The sequence below is a fragment of the Neltuma alba genome, unplaced genomic scaffold (assembly GCF_004799145.2).
Source record: "Neltuma alba isolate B1F8T4 unplaced genomic scaffold, ASM479914v2 tig00013156_pilon, whole genome shotgun sequence".
NCBI classification, from domain to species: domain Eukaryota; kingdom Viridiplantae; phylum Streptophyta; class Magnoliopsida; order Fabales; family Fabaceae; genus Neltuma; species Neltuma alba.
In genome coordinates, this window is record NW_021637467.1 from 49088 (window position 1) to 68986 (window position 19899).

General features: G+C 32.8%; 1 protein-coding gene across 1 annotated transcript; it reads right to left on the reverse strand.

Moving 5' to 3' along the window:
- Positions 1 to 775: 775 nt before the first annotated feature.
- LOC114734894 (disease resistance protein TAO1-like) lies at positions 776 to 3371 on the reverse strand. Its single transcript, XM_028922542.1, has 3 exons — positions 3179 to 3371; positions 2469 to 2755; positions 776 to 1939 (listed from the first exon to the last, which is right to left on the reverse strand). The coding sequence occupies exons 1-3, from the start codon at positions 3369 to 3371 to the stop codon at positions 776 to 778; spliced, it is 1644 nt and encodes a 547-aa protein (XP_028778375.1).
- Positions 3372 to 19899: the final 16528 nt, after the last annotated feature.

Consider the following 19899-nt stretch of genomic DNA (forward strand, 5'->3'; position numbering starts at 1 on the left):
TTGCTCTGTATCACTGGGGAAAAAAAGAAGAAGAGATTATTCTCATTAGACACGTGCTTAATATTAACCATGAGTGCAATAATTATTACAAAAAAGAATATCAAATAGTCATTTTTTTTAAAAAAATCTAGAACCTATATAGTTGACAATCGTTAGCATGTAATCATTGTCGATGCAGCTAGGAGAGTATCATGGTCAAGTATGAATATATGCTCTTAATTTGCTAATTTAAGGAGGAGGTAATACCTATTCAATCATTATGCCCTTGCGTTTTCGGGAATTCAAGTTGAACTCCACCGATTTCCCTTGGTGATCAACATTGTAATATTCTGAGGCATATATGGGGTAGACTCCACACTCTTTGGCGAGAATACCAGCACTAACAAGTCCGATACCAAATTTGAACAAAAGATTTTGGTCATAAGTGGTGGTTTCATGATTTCTTCTATTCCCTTCAATTTTCTCGAGTACCAATTCTGATAGTTCTGGATTCGAACACAGGAGAACATTTGCAGGACCGAATTTCATGGTTAGTGGAAATCCAAATTTGCCAGTCATTCTAGTCATTTCATCCAATTTAAAGCCGAAGAAAATTTCAGAGTCTATAGGCTTTTTCAGTAGGAAAGAGTTAGGAAGGGCGGCGCAAAAAACAAAACCCGCTAAATTGTGAGAGGGTGGAGGAAGTTCGACGATGCACGAATCGTTTTGGGTCCTATTATTCCCAAACCACTCCGGAACCTTCTCCCCCGGGTAACAAACTGCAACATCATTCTTCTCATGAACCTGCTTTCTCTAACAACAACATGGCTTGTTCTTTAATGGCGCCCAGATCTAAGTTCACACAGTTGATGAATGAAAAGATTTTTTCACCATAATTCTCAGGTGTGCTTGAAATCGTTGAAGCAGACACCGTCTCCAGTGTTATGCAGTTTGTGGCAATCAACTTTCTAAGGGATGGAGGAAGTTTTGGTAAACGCCGCAGCCTGATGCAGCCTTCTATGGAGAGATATTGTAGCTCAGAAAGGTGCCGAATATTGTTGGGGAGTTCAATTAGGCTGGGCCACTCCTGCAAAGACAGCACTTCTAAAGATGGCAATGCATCAAATGGAACTGCCAGCTCCGCGTCTCTCACTCTCTGCCTGAAATTTTGAATACGAAGCTCCACGAGTTTAAAATAACAAAGCAGGGTCCGTGGAAGATGCCAAAGACTTGAAGCATTGAGCAGGAGACGATTGAGATTGCTAAGGTGATGAACTAAGGAAAGGGCGAACGAGAGTGCTGTGCAATCAGTGGCATCTAATAATTTAAGGGAGGGGGGAAGCTCTGGCAAATATTTAAGATTCCTACAACCAGTTAAATAAAGCTCTTGCAGACTCGAGAGGTGTTTGATGTTATCTGGGAGTTCAGTTAAGTCACAGCACATCTCGAGAGTCAGTGACTGGAGACTACGTAAGCCATCAAATAGCACACGTAGGTCGACATTGTCAATCTTCTGCCGGGAAACACGGAGTACATCCAGAGATGTAAAGCAACTTAATACCTTTATATTCTTCAATTTTGTATCACCGAGATTGAGTCTTCTGAGCTTTGAACAACGCCCAATTGATGGGCTCAATTCTTCTATTCCACTTCCATCTAAATCTAAGGATGTTAGCTCTGATGATGACATTGAAAACTCCTTAAGACTGCGGCAGCTACTTATATTGACTTCTTTGAGAGATTTTAGATGAATCATGCTATGGAGACTCTCAAGACGACTGCAGCCGCTTACATCCAAATAAATGAGACTGTGCAGGGATAGGAGAGATGGATGCACTTGAGGCAAACACCAACAAAATCTTAGATCTGCGCTTTCAAGACGATGAGCCTTGGAAAAATCGGGCAACTTCATCAGCATAAAACAACCACGAAGTTTTACTCTTCTTAAATTCGCTAAATCCTGGAAACCATTAGGAAATATTAAAAAACAAATAAATAGAGGCATTACATTGGAAATCAAAGATCTCAAATATTGATTAATATTTAAAACTAAAAATGACATATAATAACTGTACTCCGTCCCAAAGTGTTACAACCGGGCTGTCTTCCTAGTTAAGTTCAAGAAGAAGCTCGGCATGAAAATTTGATGGCAAGAACGGCCACGGGTATCCAACGCAGTGAAAGTACCTTATTTTGGCAGAAATTGACTCAAGACCTGCTTGAATAATCAAGGGAAAGGGCCTAGACCTACCAGGATTAAATTTGAGAAATTTTATTCTCGACATTTTATTAAAGGTCTTAGCAGTCAAATCCAAAGTTCTATTGATCTCATTTATATTGAACATTATGCCTTCAACCTCTTTTTCTCCCTGAAAATTACAAAGTTTAGACTTTAGAGAAATAGTAAGAAAAATAAAGAACATTTTCTGGGATCGGTGACAAATAACGTTTTCTTAGAGTGAGAGAGAAGAAGGTCATCATATTCTTACCTCACAATTTTTCAATACATCATAGATTTCGCTAGGATCCCATAATCTACTCCTTTTTCCAGGTTCATTGACATTCTCTTCACGAACAATTTGCAGACCCATTTCCTGTATTAAGTTATGCATCTCAACCTTCCCATTGTTCTTGAGAATTAAAGCCTTATCTATAAGGGTTTGGATGCCAACAGTTGGATGGAATTCATAGCTCTTTAATAGCTCTTCTACAAATCCTTCACTTTCACCCTTTAAGAAACATGCAATGTCTAGAAAAGTTTGCTTCTCTTCATAGGCTAACCCATCATAACTCAATCTTTACACCTCTTGAATTTTGTCATTTGGACAACCTACTTGTAGTTTTCTCAACAAACCATCCCATAATTTTTTATCTTCAGAGTGAACATATGAACCCAAAACTTTTAAAGCCAAGGGATTGTGTCGAGTATAATCTATAAATCCTTTTATGAGCTGTTCATATCCATGTTCTAGATGGTCTGATCCAAAGGCCTTGCAGATGAAAAGTTGACGCGAATTTTGATAACTTAATCCCTTGGCCACATGAATTTCATAACCTTTTCCCCTAAGCAATTTCCTATTTCTTGTTGTTATAATAACTTTACTACCTTCTGCTAAGAAATTGCATATGTTATCCTGCAAACCCTCTAATTAGTCAGAACGATCAACATCATCAAGCACAACAAAATCTTTTTTCCTACCGAGCCTTCTAGCAACAAAGGCATTTCTTAAACCATTTGATGGGTTACTTGGCATATCTTGCCCTAGCAGCTCCGAGACAAGAGAGCTACAAACACGTTCCAATCCTTTTTTTTTTGTTTTTTCCCTAATGTTTTCCAAGAAGCAGCAAGAGTCATACTGAGAAGATAATTTGGCAAATACAGCATTTGCCATTGTGGTCTTACCCACACCGCCCATCCCCCAAATTCCAACTCTGAGATTTTTCCAATAACTCTTCAATGGGTTTGATCATTTCATCCATTCGAATCACATCTCTTAATGTTTGTCGACAATTATGTATTTGTTCCAGTTTTGTGCTGACATCAGTGACAATTTCTTGAATTAAATTGGATTCATCCCTATTGAACAAAGCAAAAAAACAAATAAACAGAGTAAACCATCAATTTTACATAGCAAGCTGCCACTTTGGGTGGGATACCCGAGCAATACTTACATTTTGGATGAATCATTTTGATCAGGGAATACTTACGTGAAGTCTTGGCAGTGCCTGCCTCTTAAAGAGCCAGCTTCAGAAAGAGCTGCTTTCCACTTGTTCACCCTTTCTGGGTCATGCATGAAATCTTTCTCATGTTGTTAGCTCCGGTCTGCTTTCGAATATGTGAGGGGTCAACTATGTAGAAGATGGGTATAATAAACTGGCCCTCATCCTTTATGCACTGCATGATTTGGGCGAGTTCATCCAGGCACCATCTTGAGGAAGCGTAGTCTTTTGAGAAGACTATGATAGATACACTGGAATCCTTGATTGCTTGGATGAGTGATGGCGCGATTTCATCACCTTTCTCAATCTGCTTATCATCACGAAAGGACAAAAGGAATTCTCGGTTGAGAGCAGCATGAAGATGGCTGTTGAAGTTGTTGCGGGTTTCGCCTCTAAAACTCATAAACACATCATACTTTTTTGGAGCATTCGGCCTAGAGCCAGAGCTTGAGGAAGCAGAAACCATTGCAGTTTGTTTCAAGGTGCAGGAAGAATAGTTTACACACTCTCTCTGCCACCCCTTCAATAGACTTGAAGCCTCAACTCTTAGGGGATTCTAATTACTCTCTGGAGTTCTCTCTGTCTTCCTTGTTGAGAAATGGCAAAAGTGATGATAGAGTATATGGCAGCCAATAGACTTGACTCGGTCTTGAAGTCTTCTGAACCAAATGACACGGCAAGTCGGCAACTGATACTTTTTTCTCTTTGTTTTTTTTCCCAATGATACTTTTTACTCTTCTCGCGTTGGAATGCAACTCCGACCCCCCCCCCCCAAATTTTACAGATAATTTGGACATCACTGTTTTAAAATACTTTGATTAGTATTATTTATGACTTACAAATAGTAATGCTTATGAAGTCTAAGTCTTTGGGGAAACTGCAAAAAGGTTGTACGTAATTAAGGTCCAACAAAATGTGTGGCCTACCTGTAAAAGTTGGTATTGATGCTCCATGCCAATTGCCCTATTACTTCTCTGCAACTTCTTGTCTTATTAACATGGTTGGGTGGAATAATAATTACTCCTTTCATTTTGATTCATAATTCTATTTCAAACATTAAAGACGTGTCCAATTTTATCATTATTTAAAGTCATTTGATGTAACTTTTAAAAAAATGAATTAACATTAAATAAATATAATATAAAGAAAAGACAACAAATTCTTATTTTTTAAAAAGGATCAGAGGCAGTATCTTGACCTTATTCACGTTTTCATTTAGATCCCAAAACAAAAAACAAAAAACAGAGTCAGGATATGGGATATTCCCTGGCAGAATCAATCTAGTGGTAACTTTGAATCAAAGTTCAATTGCTGACCTTTCCATGCAACTCTCGCCAGCTAACGGTAGGGTCATAGTTGTAAGTTCCTCCTGTACTTTATGCAAGAGTTATTTTATTAATTTAAGTAGAGAAAAAAATCAAATAAATTAGTTGATTATAACAAATATGATATGATCTTCCTAAAATATCTTTATATAATATTAGATTATATATCAGTTTATAAGTTAAATAAATTAGTTTAAAAATAATAATAAATATAATAGAGAAAGTGGACTAAGATTTTATATTTAGAATCAAATTTAAAATTTTACATTTAAAATCAAATCTAATTCCTAATTAGTTCTTGTATCAGGAATAGGGGAGTAATTGTTAGCGATAATTAATAGGTTCTAATATTTGTTATTTTTTGGACCAAATTAATATCTATTATTTAGAAGTCAAGTCTTCGGTAGAATTGCAGGCATTGGCTTCCATGCGAAACTGGTCCATATTCTCACTCGAAAAGTTGTGCATGGAGGGAAAAATAATACTAAAAGAAAAAACTTTAAAAAAATAGCAAATGTTTTTATTTTATTCATAGTATTCTCTCCCCTGTTTTCCTCTCACTTTTAACTCCATCTAAACTAAGGCTTCATTGTTATATTAGGCCAGGCAGAGACACACACTATACAAGGATATAGGAACTTGTAAGAAGTTGGAAACACCTTCAAACCATTTTGAGTTTACACTAAGTAAAAAATTTAAAGCGTTTTTCTAATTATCAGTAGTAATGAAAACAAGACAGTTTTTTAAGGGGAAAAAGTCTTAATTCGCACATATTAAATATACATAAATGCTATGTATTGCAGGTTTGCAAACTCAATCTTTTTCCCCAAAGTATATTTGATGCTACATGTACAGTAACAAATTGGAATATGTAAGAGACTTTGTTGCCAAATTAAAATGCATAAGGTTTAAGAACTGATACACAGAATAATAATGCAAAATTCCCACCAACACCGATGGATAATCTGCAAAGTTGGGTTGGGCAAGTAATGGCACATTTCGATCATGCTCTGTTTTCAAGTCTTCATTTAGTTTTCATTTATAAACATCAATATACCAATCAAAATCAATTTAATTATATTCAAAACTTTAATCTAAAACTCACTTTGAAGGAGCAAGAGCTCACGCTCTGTTTTCTTTACTCTGCTTTTATCTGCAGACACCAACATTCTCACCCATTAAAAGCAACTTATCTTGTTCACCTGCCAAAATTTTCATCGATATGAAGTTTGTAAAATCATCATTTCCCCTGTAATAAAATTACTCAACTGATCGAAAAAACTCAAAGTTCACTTCCTTATAACAAATAGAGACACCAAATGATCCTCTACAAGAATAATTACAACATCCGCTTGGAGTTTAAAAAAAACAATGGGCCCATTTTTTTACCTATTCTGAAAACAATTTTTTGTTTTTAAAAATAAAAAAATAAAAAAAAATGTTTGGGAACTTGTTTTTAAAGAAGTGTTTTTAAAAACAAAAAAAACAATTATTTGTTTTTAAAAACTAAAAACACAACAATTTTAAGATGTTTTCTGATTTTGTTTTCCATTTTGAAAAACCCGAGAAACTTTTCCCTGACTTCTCTGCTCGCTCGACGGCTCCCTTAGAGAGGGTTGGAGTGCCAACCGATGCTTCAGCCTTGTGCTCGCCGTCTCCTCATCCTCTGGTTTCATTCCTCGGTGTTCGCTGTCTTCTCCACTCGGTGCTCGCAGTCTTCTCCGCTTGGTGCTTGTCGTCTCCAGTCTCCCCTTCCTCTCTGCTCGGTCCTAAATCGGTGAGTCCTCAGCCTCTACTCTCTCTCTCTCTCTCTCTATCTGATTAATTTAATGGGTTTTAGTTCTAAAACTTGATGTGTATCATTTAATGGATTTTTGTGTATAGGATTTGTTTTGGTTGCTTGCTGTAACCCTCATTGTTTCATGCCACTCTAATGCTGAGTACTCCGAATAGAGCAAAAATGGGTAATGCGGACAATCCAATAGTTCGATCATCACGAGACAATGACATTTTGACCTAACTTCTTTCCTTCTTTTGAACCATTGTTTCATACCTATTGCTCTTTCTTTAGAGCATATTTCCAAGTTATCTCACCAAGGCCTTTTTGTACAAGTAAGACTAAGTGAAGCTTATGATGAGCATTTAGCTGTGAAAAAAGTACAGAAAGGGTTCTCAAATATTCTTATTTTTACTGCTCATCAGGCAGATATTTTCACAGGGGGCCGAGATTAGCGAGGAGGAAAGAGTGGAAATAGAGGATGAGTTAGTAATTAATGAATAATCATGTCTGGGAAAAGCTAGTGAGGATGAAGAGCTCTATTAATAACTCCTGCAAGTTAAAGTGTATCATGGGTTTGGAGATAGTGAAGTTTTAGTTCCTCTTCTATATATTTATTACCAGCTAGAGTCAATGATGATTAATACCACATCTGTTATACTTAGAAAAGTGATTTTGTTAATCTTCTGCATTTAGCTCTTCCCACACTATGCTGGCAACTGACGCTAGAAGCCAATCGATTCGCTAATAAAGTGTGAAGATTTAAGGCAGAGTTTAAGCCCAAGTTTAGTAATTTTTAATTATTTTACTGTTCAGCGAATTATGTATATAAATATTATGCAGTATGCTATTGAAATGTGTGTGATTTCATTAATGGGGCTACATAATTACAAGAACATGGAGTTGATTCAGTATTTAGACTATTGTATTGTTGTTTTTAATAAAGCCCATTGAACTATTAGGATTTCTAATAAGTTACAGGCTATTCAAATTGGAAGCAGATAAATTTTAACAATAATAACGTTGGTTTCAGTTTCTTTACCCTTCTTTATGGTTTTTTTTCAATTAACATGTGAACTTATTAAAGATAAGTACTCTATATAGTAGCATTTGATTCTACATTTCTATGATAAGTTTGAGTTTCATCTCATTAGGCTCAGAATTTCTGCACTAAATTCAATTGAAGGGTTTGGGGTTCTTGGTCCACTTGATTCGGTTTTGAGCCAAGCTACTCAGGCTTTGTTTGGATCCACAGTTGAAACAACTTTAACCAGCTCATAAGCCTATAAGTATGTTTGCATGAGGCTGCACAATGTCTATTTTGTAGGTACATCCTGAGGCTGCACAATTCAAGAAGCATGGCCTAGAGCATTATAAATTGTTAGGCATACTTTTTAACAAAAGCACTGCAACAGGTGTATTTCATTATGCATCTATACAAGATCCACCAAATTCCGATGATGAGGTTCAACTTGAGAATGAGTATCTTCACTCTAGAGTCCATGTAAACCTTGATAAGGATGAAGATGACGTTGCCCTAGACGTAGTTGAGCACGTTACGCATAGTGGAAAACGAAGTATTGAATTCTCTGATAGAAAGAAAAAGAAAGAACCTAAGTCTATGCAAATGGGAGAGGCAATTTAAGCATGGGTTGAGGCATCTAAAGCTAGAGCTGAAGCTCAACTTGCTAAGGTTGAGAGGTGGAGGTCGAGGAGTGAAGCTAGTGTTGGAACCCCATCATCTATTAGTTGTTCTATTACTGATTGTGTTGTCGTGCTCAATGAGATGGACCTCCTTAATGACATTTATGTCAAGGCAATGAAACAATTTACCCTCTCCGTGAATAGGGAGTTGTTTATGGCTGTGCCTATTGAGAGAAAGAAGGCATGGTTGGAAAGCTTATAAAGATATACTACTTGTAGTTTTATATTTAGTGATGAGCTATGTTTAGTGATAATTTTACATTAACGTGAACTATTTTAGGGATAGTTTTATTGTTAGTTATATGAACTATCTGTATTTGACAATTTGACATTAATTTTCAATCATATGCTTGATTCAGTTTTTGTATTTTACAATTGATTGATTTTATATGCACAATGATTATAGATTAATTTTATGTACAGTGAATGTATATGCTTTTTCTTAATCATAATAGATGTTTTTTTAGTTAATAGAAAATTTTGTGTTATTTATTTGTCATTCTATTCGATTTTTATTAAATTAGTCTTTTTACTAGTTTTATTAAATTAGTTTATATTATAATAAGTTATTAAGTGGTTAATTTTACACCTTTAAGTTGATTTTTAAAATAATTTTTAAAATTAATCATCCAAACAAGTTTTTATATTTTATTGTTTTTAAAAATTATTTTTAAAAACAATCAACCAAACATGTCTTTTTGTTTTTTGTTCTTAAAATTTGTTTTCAAAAACAGTTTTTAAAAATTGTTTTGAAAACAAAAAAAACAAAAAACAAATCCAAATAAGCCCAATATCTCTTGTTTTAAATATAAAAACTAGATAATTAATTTAAAGATAATAAGAAAATTAGTTAAGTTTGTGTTGATTTTTGTAAATTATCCTATTTAATCATATATTAGAACTAACCTGAATGAAATTTTTTTACCATCAATAGGAATATTTTAGAGAAAAACTATAAATTTAAAAAATAAATAAATTAATATTTTATATTTAACATCAAACAAAGTGGATATAATAATTCAATTATTATTTTCAGTAATATTTTATAGAAAAAAATTTCAGCAAAAGAACCCTAAAATTAGTATTTTTCAATTTATATAACTAACACTTAAAATGAAAGTAAACCCAAATTGAAATTTTGAAATTAAAGAAAATGATAAAAATGGCCTTTTGTAAATAACAATTAATCCTGGAATAACAAGTCTTCATTGCAAAATAACAAGTGTTGATTTGGGATTAACATGTTTGTTCCTGATAAACAACAAGTGAAATAACATGTGAATCAATTAAAAATGACAACAATTTATTTGAGAATAATAAGTCCTGATTGTGAAATTACAAGTCTCAATATAGAATTAACAACACTTTTTTTAGTACATAACATGTGAATCAATTAATAATAACAATAATTTATCTGGAAATAACAAGTCCTGATTATGAAATTACAAGTCTTGATTTGGGACTGACATTACATTTTTTCAATGGAATTAACAAAGTGGTATTTTTGTTATTTCTCTTAAATTTTAAAATTCTAATTTGGATTTACTTCATTCTTTGTTTCTTTTGAAGTGTTATGTGCCTCAAATAAAAATAAAAAAACTAACTTCAGGTTCTTTTCTAAAAATGTCCCTATTTTATAGGGCATACATAGGATGTCAGTCAAAAAGCCAAAGGTTGTACCTTCAATCATTGGATTCTTTCTATTATCCTTTCAATCATCTTCCCCTCCACTACTCTCCTTTTCCTTTAACAACTATTGAACTAAAACTCTAATTGATCTAACTTAATATTTTATAAAAATAAATATTATTATAAAAGTAGATAAATAAATTTAAAGTGTTAAAATCTGATGTGAACAGTTCATATATAGCTGTAGACTGTTACAATAAAGCAATTTTTAAAATTTTTTTATTACAGTTATAAATTGTTCAGATCATATTTTAATATTTTAAATTTATTTATTTATTTTTTAATAATTTTGTTTTTATAAGATGTTAAATCTGAACTATTAAAATTTTGATCCAATAATTATAAAGAGAAAAGAAGGGCAGTGGAAGGAAAAAAGGATGGAAAACGCTGTGGAGAGTACCGACAATCCAATTCCTTCAATTGCAGGGTCCCTTGTGTCTAAATGCGTGTTGCTTTTTCGCTTGTGAATGGTTTGTACCCAAGAGGTGATGTTGATGCTAGTTAACGGAGCTAAGCGGGGTGTTTCATCAAAATTCAATTGCTCTCAAATTCCACCCGTGGATGGTAGAGTCATTGTTTTTAGTAACTTATATTTTTAATATATAATCATATAATATAAGAACCATTTAACTAATTTGAACATATTTAAAAAATCAAATAAATCACTCAATTACAATAAATATGGCATAATCCCTCTAAAATATTTTTATAGGGTATTAGATTATATATTAATTTATAGTATAAATAAATTAGTTTGAGAAAAATGATAAATATGATAAACAAATTAAGATCTTATATTTAAAACTAAATCTAATCCTCAACTAGTTTTTATATCAAGAATTGAACAAAGTAATTGTTAGTGATAATAGGCTCAATTTTATTTGAAAGTAAGTTAATTGGTGGGTTCTAATACGTGTTATTTTTTGGACCAAATTAAAATATATTATTTAGAACTCAAGTCTTTGGCAGAATTACATGCATTGGCCTTCATATTAAATTGATCCATATCCTCACCAGAAAAGTTGTGCATAGAAGGAAGAATAAATGACCCTTAAAACTTTAGCTTAGTTTGGACGTGTGAAGGAAAATAAGAAGAAAAGAATATTAGGAAGGGAAATCCAAACAAAAAGAAACCAATTTTCTAATTATTTTTAGAAGTTCTTTTTCATTGTATTTTCTCCCCTTATTTTATTTTTAACCATTCCCCCCCCCCCCCATCCAAACCAAACCTGTGTTATATTAGACCAGATAGCATACACCATACAATGACATATGAAGTTGTAGGAAGTTGTAAACACCTTGGAATCATTTTGGGTTTACTGTAAGTAGAAAAAATTAAAGTGTTATTCTAATTATCAGCAATCCTGAAAATAAGACACGGATTTTTTTTTTAAACTCTTAAATTTACATAAGTGCTATGTATAGCAAGTTTAATTTGCAAACTCATTTTTTGCCTTTAAATATATTTCGATGCTACTTGTACAGTAACAAAACAAATTAGAATATGCAAGAGACCCTGTTGCCAGATTAATATGTACGAGGTTTGAGAACCAATACACAAAACAATAATGCAAAAGCCACACCAACACCAACCGATTATCGAGAAGAATAATTACCACAATTACTATAATATGACAAGTTGCCTTGTGCCTCATATGGGGGGGGGGGGGACAGAACTTCTTATCTTACAAAAATGATTGGATTAGAGAGAGTACCTTGAACTTGAAGCTTATAATCGATAAAAATAATGTTGAAGATGTGAAAAATGCAGTTTTATTGGCAAAGGAACCTCTCTGTAAAATCGAATCGATGATGATGTCCAGTTTAATAATTCATGTCTATTATTAGCGGGGGGAAAATCCATGTATTAAAACGATAAATATAAAAGTAAAACAGCCAGGAAAACTTCCGTGAATTTCTCAATCACACGCTCTTATTTTTGGCCTTTTTCAATCTTATTTCGGATTTTATATAGAATGACCTACTGCGTAATTTATTTGTTTGTTTTTGCCCATTACTTATGTTCAATTTAACCTGAAATGGATTTGGCCGTTTGGGTGCTAAACGGATTGATAAATAACAAGAACTCATGATTTATTAGACATCCCCAGATCTAATTTGAATTGAAGAAGTATTTTAATTCCAATAAAAATTCAATCTATTTTATCTTTCAAATTTATAATTTTCTTTTTATATTATCACTATTATAGTACACTTTGAAGGGGATTTCTATTAATTTGGTAGTCTTCAATGAAATTATTAAACGGGTATTTAGGTAAATCAAACACATATTTTTTAAATAATAAACTTAACTCCATAAATTAGTTGCATAACTGCTATAGTTAAAATTGGAGGGAGTGTATCTTAGTTTTTTGGGGCACAGTAATTATGAAGTCAAGTCATTGGGAGAATTACATTTGCATGGTTGGCTTCCATATTAAAGTGGAGCATATCCTAATTGGAAAAGTTGTGAATGGAGGGAAGAATAAATGACCCGTCATGAACTATTAGACCAAGTAATTGGGCTAATAATGTACAAACTTTTGGGAAGTTGTAAACTCCTTAGAACCATTTCGGGTTTACCTTAAACAGAAAATTTACAAAAAATTAAAGTGTGCTTTTAATTACCGGCAATACTGAGAACAAGACAGTTTAAACGAACAACTCTTAATTCACATAAATGCTTGGTATTGCATATCTGCAAACTCTTTTAGCTTGAAATATATTTCGATGCCACATGTATTGTAACAAATCGGAACATATAAGAGACCTTTTTGGCAAACTCAAATGCACAAGGTTTGAGAACCGATACACAGACTAATAATGCAACTGAATCTGAGCCTTTCAACGAAAATGAGGTACCAGATCTGTAACTAATCCATTCAAGAATTTAATTTTCCTGGTTACCCTCAAATCTCAGTTTGTTGGAATCAGTATTTGCTGTGATAGCAATCAGCAAATTACCCATCTTATGTAATATTCCTGTCATGAGCGGTTATGCACAGTTAAGTTTAACTGTTAAAGACACTAGGCAATTGCATAATTTAATAGTCAAACTTAACAACAGATAATGATCAGGATATTTTTGCTATTAAAATAAACTTCCAGGACATATAAGAGCCAAAAAAAAATCCAAATATTAAGTGTTCCTTTGTGAATAATTCTGAGGTATTTAAATTAAGCACCTTATCCCTATGTAAAACACTAGGAATTGACAAGCGTAAGTTTTTTCCAAGATGCATGATTTATGTTCTTCTTAACTACATACATCATGAGAAGATCATAAAAGTATCAGTTAATAAATATATACGACTCAATGCAGAGTTTGCATCAGAAAGAAGATAAGTAAACAATTTCTTACTTTATGTCTAAGATATATATATATACACTCTTCCGGTCTTTAATATATAATCTAATTATTGAGTTGATTTTAATCCTAAATATAAGACCTATTTCTTATATTTATCAAATTTTCCTAAATTACCCCAATAGATACTCCATCAATCATAGTTAAATTAAAAAGAGATGAGGGATATTAAGGAAGATGGTTATAGTGTTTTAGAAAAAATATGCCATATTTCTTATAATTAACTAGCTTACCTAACTTTTTAAATCTAATCAGATTAGTTAAATAGGTCTTATATTAAGGATTAGAAGAGTATATGACAAGTTTGTGTCAGCTAATAATTACCACAATCACTATAACATGGCAAGTTGGCTTGTGCAAGTTATGGCACGTTTCATTCATGCTCTGTTTTTAAGTCTCTATTTTGTTTTCATCTACAAACATCAATATGCCAATCAGAGTAGTTTAATTATATTCAAAAACTTTCACCTAAAACTCACTTTGGAGGAGTAAGAACTCACACTCTGTTTTCTTTACTCTGTTTTCATCTACATACACCATCATGCTCATATGTTAAAAGCAACTTATCTTATTCACCTGCCAAAATTTATTTTTTATGCTATCCATAAAAGCTTAAATTTAACTAATATTTATTTTTGAAATTTGAAAACTATGCTGTGTCCTAGGTCGTTAATTTTTTTTATGCCATCCATAAAAAGCTTAAATTTAACATTTACTATGGCCAAACCTATATTTCACAAATCAATGTATGGAGTGATATGCTCTTTTTTGGGGAAGTTTTATATCATGCATGCATGTCTTCAAAACCCCTATTGTGAATCAAGAATTTATGCTCATTTGAAATTAAGCTGTAGTCTTGGGCCCTGCTTTAATAATGAATTACGCAGTCATTGCCAATTCTCGACTTGATCTGTAGTTATGTTTATTGTGATTCATTGTACTAGTTTGGACAAGACTTGCATTTCTTTGTAACTGGTAGTGATGAATAAAATGTGCTCATTTTGGCTTCAGTCACCTATTTGTCGAGGTATCAGATTATGTTTTGCTTTCAACAATTGAAATAAGAGTGCCCTGTTACTCATGTTATCCAAGATTTAAAATGAGCTCTTTTTTAATTTCAAATTTCATGAGCAACGTTGACAAAATGGAGGCGCTTGAGAACTTGGATCTAATTCTTTTCTGTCTTGATGAGATTGTGGGTGGAGGGTATGCTTGCGTTTTTTAGTTCGAATTTTACGTTCTCCTTAAAATTCTAACTATTTTCTGATTACCTTTTTACCGCCTTCGTTCAAGGATGATACTTGAAACTAATGAATCTATCATTTGACAAGAACCCTTCTGAAATGATGTTTACAAGAACAGGAGTGGGTTTATCCATATTTGGATTGTCTTAGTTTTCCTTTGTTAGCGACAGTCATTTTGTCCCCCAATTTGTTGAGCTTGAGACTGGAGGGATCATACCATTCTGGCCATTCCACTGATCGAAGATTCTCGAGAAGTGATTTATTACTTTTCTCTAAAATATGTTTAAAATTATGTGCTTATTCCATATTGGTTGACCTTGACGACATATATATTTGAGAGCATAATCAATTTTATGATGAAAGAAAGCGGGTTCGTGATTGCATGCAGTTTAAAGGATTCTGCGTGTCAATTTCACTTCGTAGTCTTTGATCGAATATAATATTGTATTATGACGCATATGCCTGAAATTTGTACCGAGGATTTCTAATTTGATTATGGAGTATGTCAAGCTGAAATATTTCAAGATTGATATGTGATGGCAAATACTAACTACTAAGAGCTAAGAAAGCAGTTAATATCTAAAGGACATGCACGTTGTCGTTACATGATCTTTGTCTTGAGGAGAATAAAACTAGTGACATTTTATTGTGGTCCAATATGATTTCGTGTTGCTGGTTTAACAAAAGGAATCGTTGAGGTCGACTGAGTTCATTTATTTTGCCGGTTGGTTCGTAGTTAGGGAATGAAAGAATGATGTTTGTTTTAGATTCTTTTCTCTGGAGAAGGTGAGGACAAGGAATGCAAGTTTGTTAAGTGGAGGTCCATATTCTTGCCGTAAAAGAATGTTGATTGGCCTTGAATGGAAATATCAAGAATCGTTCATCCACTTGCCCGCGACGTCCCAAATACATAATGTAAACTTATTGGAGACTCAACTGAAATATGCGGCGATTAGGTTCCATCTACTTACTATTGTTATTGGGAGAATTGCAGGCAATTAGGTTTTCAGCAGGAGATTTAATTATTTTAAAGTCCTAATGACAAGTGAACAACATAAACTAGTTTATCAACAAACTTTAGGATATTGCAATTTCCCCCCTTGTTATTTTGGTTAGTAGTTTTATAAAACTGATTTGTAGCTAGCGTGAACAACTGCCTCTTGTCTTAACTCCAGTAAAATCAAAATCCATCAAGAATCGTCCTTAGCCTGGAAAGGTATGATTGAAGAATCTTTTCTTTTGGGTGTCGCTTTGGCAATTATTTTCTATAAATTATTTAGTGTGAATAGTGTTGTAAATGATCAAATCATAATAATTCAATATTTGATCGAGATGCTATAACAGTCACTCCAATCTTGAAAATCAACTATCATCAAACTATCAACTATTAATTATCAATAATTAACTATCAACTATACTCTTCAAAACTTATAATATCTATTCGTTTAAAGAGATTTAAATTTAAATTAATTTTGAATGTGAATAATTTAATTGGAATTTGAGTATATTAAATTAAAAGCTAAATCATACATTTAGTCTTTTAACTTTATATATACAAAGTTTTAATTTAGTTTCTTAACTTTAAAAAGCATACACTTGGTCCTTTAACCCTAGGGTTGTTAGGTTCAAATGATAATTTTTCATCACAATCATGATTATTTCAAAAATTAAAAATAATTTATGAGCATTTGAGAATGTTTGATCAAGAATTAAGATCTTAATATCATCATTTTTTGTTAATAATTTTAGGATTAAAAGATTAAAAGTATACTTTTTTATAGTTAAAAGACCAAATTGAAACTCCTTATAAAGTTAAAGGACTAAATTTATACGTTAACATAATTGAATAGGGAATATCATTATTAAATGAAATTTCAATTGGAGATTCAAATGAAGAAATTAATAATTAATTTTTGATTTGAATAATATCTTAATTGGGATTTAAATATGTTAAATTAAATGAGGAGCATCATAATTAAATAGTAAGTCAATTGGAGTCTTAAATGAAAAAATAAATAAATAATTTTAGATTTTCATCTATTCCCCTTAAACTTCACTTATCTAATTCAAATTCCATTTGAATAAATAAAAAATTGATACTGTGAGAAGTAAACCTTGAGCTACTTTAGATAATACAATTTATTAAAATTTCAAACATATTAGTCTGTGGGGGAGAAATTTTTAGTTGGTTTAGGAAATCTATTAAAATTAGTTAAAACTAATAAATACGTTATAAACACTTTTTTTTTCCTCCAAATATGTCTTTATTTATAAAAGGGTCAAGGATGAAAAAGAGAAAAAGTAAACAAAAAAGAGAGAGAGAATGCATGAAAAGAAAAGATAACAAGAGATAATAGAATTAATTAGGAATAAAATTTGTCAAAAAATACATTTAATGTTCACGCAATCTCAAGGCCAAAAAAATGTTCATACAATTCCGGACTGCATTTTATAAAAAAAAGACTAAACCAACTCAAAAATTAAGACTAATCATATTAATTAATTATTTTCTCACGCATAACAAAGCAGTATAACCTGTAATCCTTGTAAGAAACGGGAATTTAAAATTTACAACAATTACACACACCACATGCTTGTCATAAAATACCTCTAAGTAGAATTTCTCAGGTCAGGCTACATTCTCCAGCATGTTATTGATCATTTAATAAATATGACTGACTTTTAACGAAATGTGAGAAACAATAACTTGTTACTTCTAGTCTCTGCCTATTTTCCGTATTGTTTTAATAACTGGACATCACAATCAGTGTCTCTTGTATCAAGATCTGCAATTTAACTTAATAACAAATTGAAGATCATTTTCAAATTACAAACTCACACGCACGCATCCTGGTTTAAGTACATAACTTCCTAAAAGCAGAGAGAAAAAGAAAGCAAGCATAACAAAGTGAAGAAAGCAATTATTTTGAAGGAAAACAGAAGAAATTCCAGCTCATCACTTTTTTTTATGTCCAACAACAGTATGGATACTTTTTCCCATTAAGCAGCAGCATCTGTCGGTTTTTAGTGTCAGCTTTTCTTGGCCGAGAATGATGACTAAATACATATAACATGTCAAACTGCAAAGATGAAAGAATATGACACTATCAGTTAATAAACTTTTTTGGGTATAACATTAGTGATATTAATGATTGAATATAGGGTTTGCATCAGAAAGAAGATATGCAACTAAAAATCAATTTCAGGAATTTAATTTTCTTGGTTACCCTCAAATCTCGGCTTGCCCCAATCTGCATTTGATGTGATAGTAATCAGCACATTGCCCATCATTTGATCAGTACTTGGTTTTGAAATCCAGAGAAAATGAAAGCTTCACTGCTTCACCACAATTTGCACCTACAAATACGAGGGGCTAAATCTTGAAGACTCTTTCCTTAACCTCTGTTGACTGTCGCAGAAGTTGAATTATTTTGTAAATAGACAGAAATCTAGGAAAATAGAAGGATTCTGAAAAATAGTTTCGTTCTTAAATATAATCATCTTAAGATTTGGTTGGTTATTTCACTTCAACGCTTTTTTTATTTTTAATTACGGTATCGAACGAAACTAGGGTATGCATACCAAGTTTCCTATTATGTTATGCTTTGCTGGACTTCTGCATCAAGAAACATATTAGCGTAGTTGTTTAACATGATACATACTCATTGTAAGAAGCCAAGAAAGTGAAATCCCAATTTTGGAAATAACAGGATATAAACACATCAATAAAATTAAATATATTGCAAAGCAACATGTGTTTATTTAAAAGCATCATCTATATTTGCCTGGAGTAGCTATGGTATATACCAATGTCAAACTTAATTAACGAAATGTAAAGGAGAGATACATACCGATCAAGTAATGGATTGTAGGTAGTTTATTTGTGATGAGTGTGTTTCTCTGTAGATTCCAAATTCAATTGGGACAGCATAAGTAGCAACTCATCAGCATAATGAGATATCTTGGACTCAGAATTCAGGGGAATAGATTGAATGACATCTATATAAGAGTCCTTCAATTGCTTTGTTGAAGGGAGTTGATTTTGGTCATCATCAATATTCCGATGCCTCTTTTTTGGCATACTTACCTCCACTTTCTTTTGTTGGAGGAAGTTTGTGTACTCTGAGACATATATTGGCCGAACTCCACATTCTTTGATCAGGCAATCACGAATATGAAACCCATTGATCACAACATCATCAAGCTTAAAGTAAAATTCAAGCCCCTCGTCATAACCTTTTCCCAGTTCGTGTAGTATGTGTTCACAAAAGAGGGGATCATACCATAGAAACACATTATCATATGAATTCAATTTTTCCATTGAATAGTGCCATCCTTTTGAGATGGGCAAATTTTCCTCATCAAACCAATAGCATCCACATGATGAGTGACATTGATCCCTTTCTTTTGAGGAGAAGTGAGGTATGACAAAGCAGAAAATGAAACCTATTAAGTTTTCAAAATATGGAGGAAGCTGAACACTCACTTGTATACCTTTATACCCTATTATTGAACTTTTGTAAGTAAACCACTCTGGAATAGTACTTCCTTCAAAATTGCCACATTCTCCTTGCGTTAATGAGAATCTAACATATTGGAGCATTTCATGAAATGAATTCTCATCAGCATAGTGATAGGACTCTTTTTGGGTAACCAAGTTTGGCTCCCGTCCCATTTGTTGAATGAAGTCGTGATATTTCGAGGCATATATTGGGCAGACTCCACATGCTTCAATCACACAATCAACAAGCTTCTCTTCAAAGTTGGCAACAGAGAATTCAAATGACACCTTTGGCCTGTAATTGGTGTTTTGGTTGTCCGTTGCTTTGTGGAAGTTTTTCAATAGGTGAGGATCACACCACAAAAAAACATGACGTGATTCCGAATTTTCATCATCATAAAATTCTGAATTTTCATTCTTATAAAAACCAAACTTTGAGCATCCGCATCGCTTACCATCATAATAAATTTGGCATTGCACGTCATCGTTATAGGAATGCCGAGAAAGAATACAGCAAAAGATGAAGCCGATTAGGTCGTTTGTGGCTAAAGGAGACTCAATAGTTATACAGTTGGAAGCCTCTGTTCTCTCAT

Excerpts from the sequence above, each read along its gene's own strand:
- LOC114734894 (XM_028922542.1), bottom strand. The coding sequence starts at position 3,371 with ATGGCAAATGCTGTATTTGCCAAATTATCTTCTCAGTATGACTCTTGC. Across the intron at positions 2,756-3,178 it reads CTTTGTTGCTAGAAGGCTCG|CCTATGAAGAGAAGCAAACT; the intron begins GTAGGAAAAAAG and ends ATGATGGGTTAG. Across the intron at positions 1,940-2,468 it reads ATGTATTGAAAAATTGTGAG|GATTTAGCGAATTTAAGAAG; the intron begins GTAAGAATATGA and ends AATGGTTTCCAG.